We start from the raw sequence: 3,176 nt of genomic DNA on the forward strand, positions 1-3,176 counted from the left end.
GAGCTGACTGTCCACACTATTCTTAGCGAGTGTCCAAATCGGATATGGCTCTGTTCAGACTGGGCCACATTATGACTGATCTGACAGGTTGCCATAGTAACGGCGTCAGAGCGTCTGACGTCATATAATTGCGACAGCGACAAGAACAACAACAACAAACACGATGGAGGCAGGTCACCTCAGTATATTGGCCTTATCACTGTCCAGTAGAGGTGCAGAACATCTCAGACGCACCAGACATTTGCAACGCCGCAGGAGGCTGGTAGGATTATACACAACAATGCTTCCTGCTCTACTCACTGCCGGAGTTTCTGTTCAGCGACGAGTTTGGCGCCACCCGAAGAGCTATGACTGGTGGGAAAATGTAGTCCTAGGCAGTTTTGACAATGAGCAATGGCTTGCGAATTTCAGAATGTGCCGAGCAACGTTTAATATGCTCACTGATCACCTACGACCAAGGCTCACACGCCTGGACACGCACCTCAGGCCGGCAAAAGCGGTGGATAAACGCGTCGCAGTTGGCCTGTGGTGGTTGGCCACAGGCTCAGGGTACCGCACCGCTGCGCACCTTTTTGGCATCGGTAAGGCAACGGTTTGCGTGGTCGTCCGTGAGGTGTGTACCGCCTTGACTGCTCTGCAAAAAGAGTTCATCAACATTCCTGTGGGAGATCACCTGCAGCGCATCGTCCGGGGCTTCCTAACACGATGGGGATAGCCTCGCTGCGGGGGATGCATCGATGGGACCCACATCCCGGTGATAGCACCCCAACACAACCTCACCGAATACTTCAACAGAAAAGGATGGCATTCCGTCATCCTTCAGGCAGTGTGTGATCATCAGTCCAGGTAACAGTTATTGTTTTGTACTACAACTGAGCAATAGGATGCTAATCTGAAAAAATGTCATGTTTATAGCCACTTCTGAAATAGGTCCCTGCTCATCACTGTGGGCATATCAACTCTGCAAACATTCAAAATCAAACCAAGATTTGTCTTATTTACTTGCTTTACTATAAGAAATAAGACAAATATTCTTGGTTTGATTTTGAGTTTTTGCAGAGTTGATCTGCCAACAGTGATGAGCAGGGACCTATTTCAAAAGTGTCTATATACATGACCGTTTTTTTTGTTGTTTGTTTTTTGCAGTGAAAACATAGCCTAATGAAGCATTTCAAATGGTGACCTAATATCCATCTGTAGTATGTAGCATAATTTATAAATTAAAGTTATTATTATTGTTATAACTACATCTTTCTCTATCCATGGTATGATATCATTGCCACAGGTTCACTCACATCAACGTGGGATATCCAGGGAGTGTTCATGACTGCAGGGTGTTGCAGAACTCTGACCTTTACAGAAGAGGCGAGGGGGGAACTCTCTTCCCACAAGTAAGTTTTAATGCTGTTTTTGGTAAACATCATTTATGTGGAGCAGTCACAGTAGACATCAATTCCCATATTGTTCTATCACCTTAGTACACTGAAGTCATTCATGGCAAAGCAGTGCCCATCATGCTCCTCGGTGATCCAGCCTATCCTCTGTGTAACTGGATCATGAAGGGATACCCAGAGGGTGGGCTGTCAGAGGACCAACGCCACTTCAATTATTGCCTAAGCAGAGCCCGAATGGTGATTGAGTGTTCATTTGGAAGACTTAAGAGCAGATGGCGTTGCTTGAGCAAGTGGCTGGATGTGGACATCATGAATGTGCCTTATGTTATCACAGGTACCTACTGATAACTCACTGTGTATGTCATTCTTTTCTTTAGCTTTTCTTATATAACTGTTCAGTGCACAGTGCCTCTTTTGACATACATGTGACATAAATGTGAAACCTTATGAAATAAAAATTAAGGAGGTCTTGTTGTTTGTGAAAAATACAGACAACTAAGGAAAAAAACATACTGAAGCACTCCTGTCTCCAGGCAAAAGAACATAAAGTACATTTATTCAGAGCAAGGCAGCGAGATAGACCTACACCAACCAAACACTTATTCAGGGTTTGACAAACAATGCATCAATTTAAATGAAATACAGGCGAGATTAGCATTCTGACAAAAATATGTAAACAATATGGCACTGAAGGTGCAGGTCATGTGGATGTATAAAAAAAAAGTGCATTTCACAAAGAGCATATATGACATACAGTTGAAACCAGAAGTTTACATACACTATAAAAAGACACATGCTTTTTTTCTCACTGTCTGACATGAAATCAGACAATCACTTTTCCTGTGTTAGGTCCGTTAGGATTACCAAAATTATTTCTATTTGCTAAATGCCAGAATAATGAGAGATGGATTTTTTTACACTAATAAAAAACTGTCTAGAAAAATCCTTCTCTCATTATTCTGGCATTTAGCAAATAGAAATAATTTTGGTATTCCTAACGGACCTAAAACAGGAAAAGTGATTGTCTGATTTAATGTCAGACAGTGAGGAAAAAAAGCATATGTGTCTTTTTATATAGTGTATGTAAACTTCTGGTTTCAACTGTATAACAACGAAACGAAGCTCCACATTGATAAAGTCTAATAATAATAATGTCACTTCACCTTTACAGCTTGCTGTGTTCTACACAACATGTGTGAAGTCCAAGGGGATGTTTGTGAAGACCAGGATGTCTTTGAGGACAACCAGGAGGATGCACCAGAACCAATGACAGAGTCCAATGACAACACTGACAACCTCGTCGGGCCACGGAGAGTGAGGGAAGCAGTTACACGCTATTTCTGTGAAGTGTCTAACTAAGGTTACACCTGTTTTTTTACTTTGTCTTCATTAAAGTGCAACTTAAACATTCAAAGTGCATTCACAGTTAACTTCCTGTTGTTCATTTGCTGTAAAAAACCTTTTTTCCTGTAAACAAAATGTGACATTTACGTAATAAAACTTTTGTTTGCATTCCTAAAACGGTTTGCTTCACTTTAAAAAAAAAAAAAAAAACTTCAACTGCAAAATCAGAAACTTCCTAGTTGTTTGGCTGACCTAAACTTGGCTATCATGAGGAAAAGTAAGTTGGTCGTCTAGGAGGTCTTGCAAATAAGATGTTTGAGGTATGGTATGTAGTGGCTGAGATATCCTTGGCAGATATGTGTGCTACTGGGTGTGAGACACCTGTTGATAAGGTGGTAATACTGGCTGGAACTGTGGTGGTTGGTGTGATGCTCCTGG

At 41.7% G+C, this 3,176-nt stretch overlaps 1 protein-coding gene across 1 annotated transcript; it reads left to right on the forward strand.

Annotated features, from left to right (window-relative positions):
* Nucleotides 1-748: 748 nt before the first annotated feature.
* LOC131970528 (putative nuclease HARBI1) lies at nt 749-2,894 on the forward strand. Its single transcript, XM_059331947.1, has 4 exons — nt 749-846; nt 1,286-1,391; nt 1,479-1,728; nt 2,566-2,894. Exons 3-4 carry the CDS (start codon nt 1,515-1,517, stop codon nt 2,751-2,753), a joined length of 402 nt encoding a protein of 133 aa, XP_059187930.1. The 5' UTR covers nt 749-846; nt 1,286-1,391; nt 1,479-1,514; the 3' UTR covers nt 2,754-2,894.
* The last annotated feature ends 282 nt before the right edge of the window (nt 2,895-3,176 follow it).

The sequence above is a fragment of the Centropristis striata genome, chromosome 4, assembly GCF_030273125.1.
Source record: "Centropristis striata isolate RG_2023a ecotype Rhode Island chromosome 4, C.striata_1.0, whole genome shotgun sequence".
Taxonomy (NCBI): domain Eukaryota; kingdom Metazoa; phylum Chordata; class Actinopteri; order Perciformes; family Serranidae; genus Centropristis; species Centropristis striata.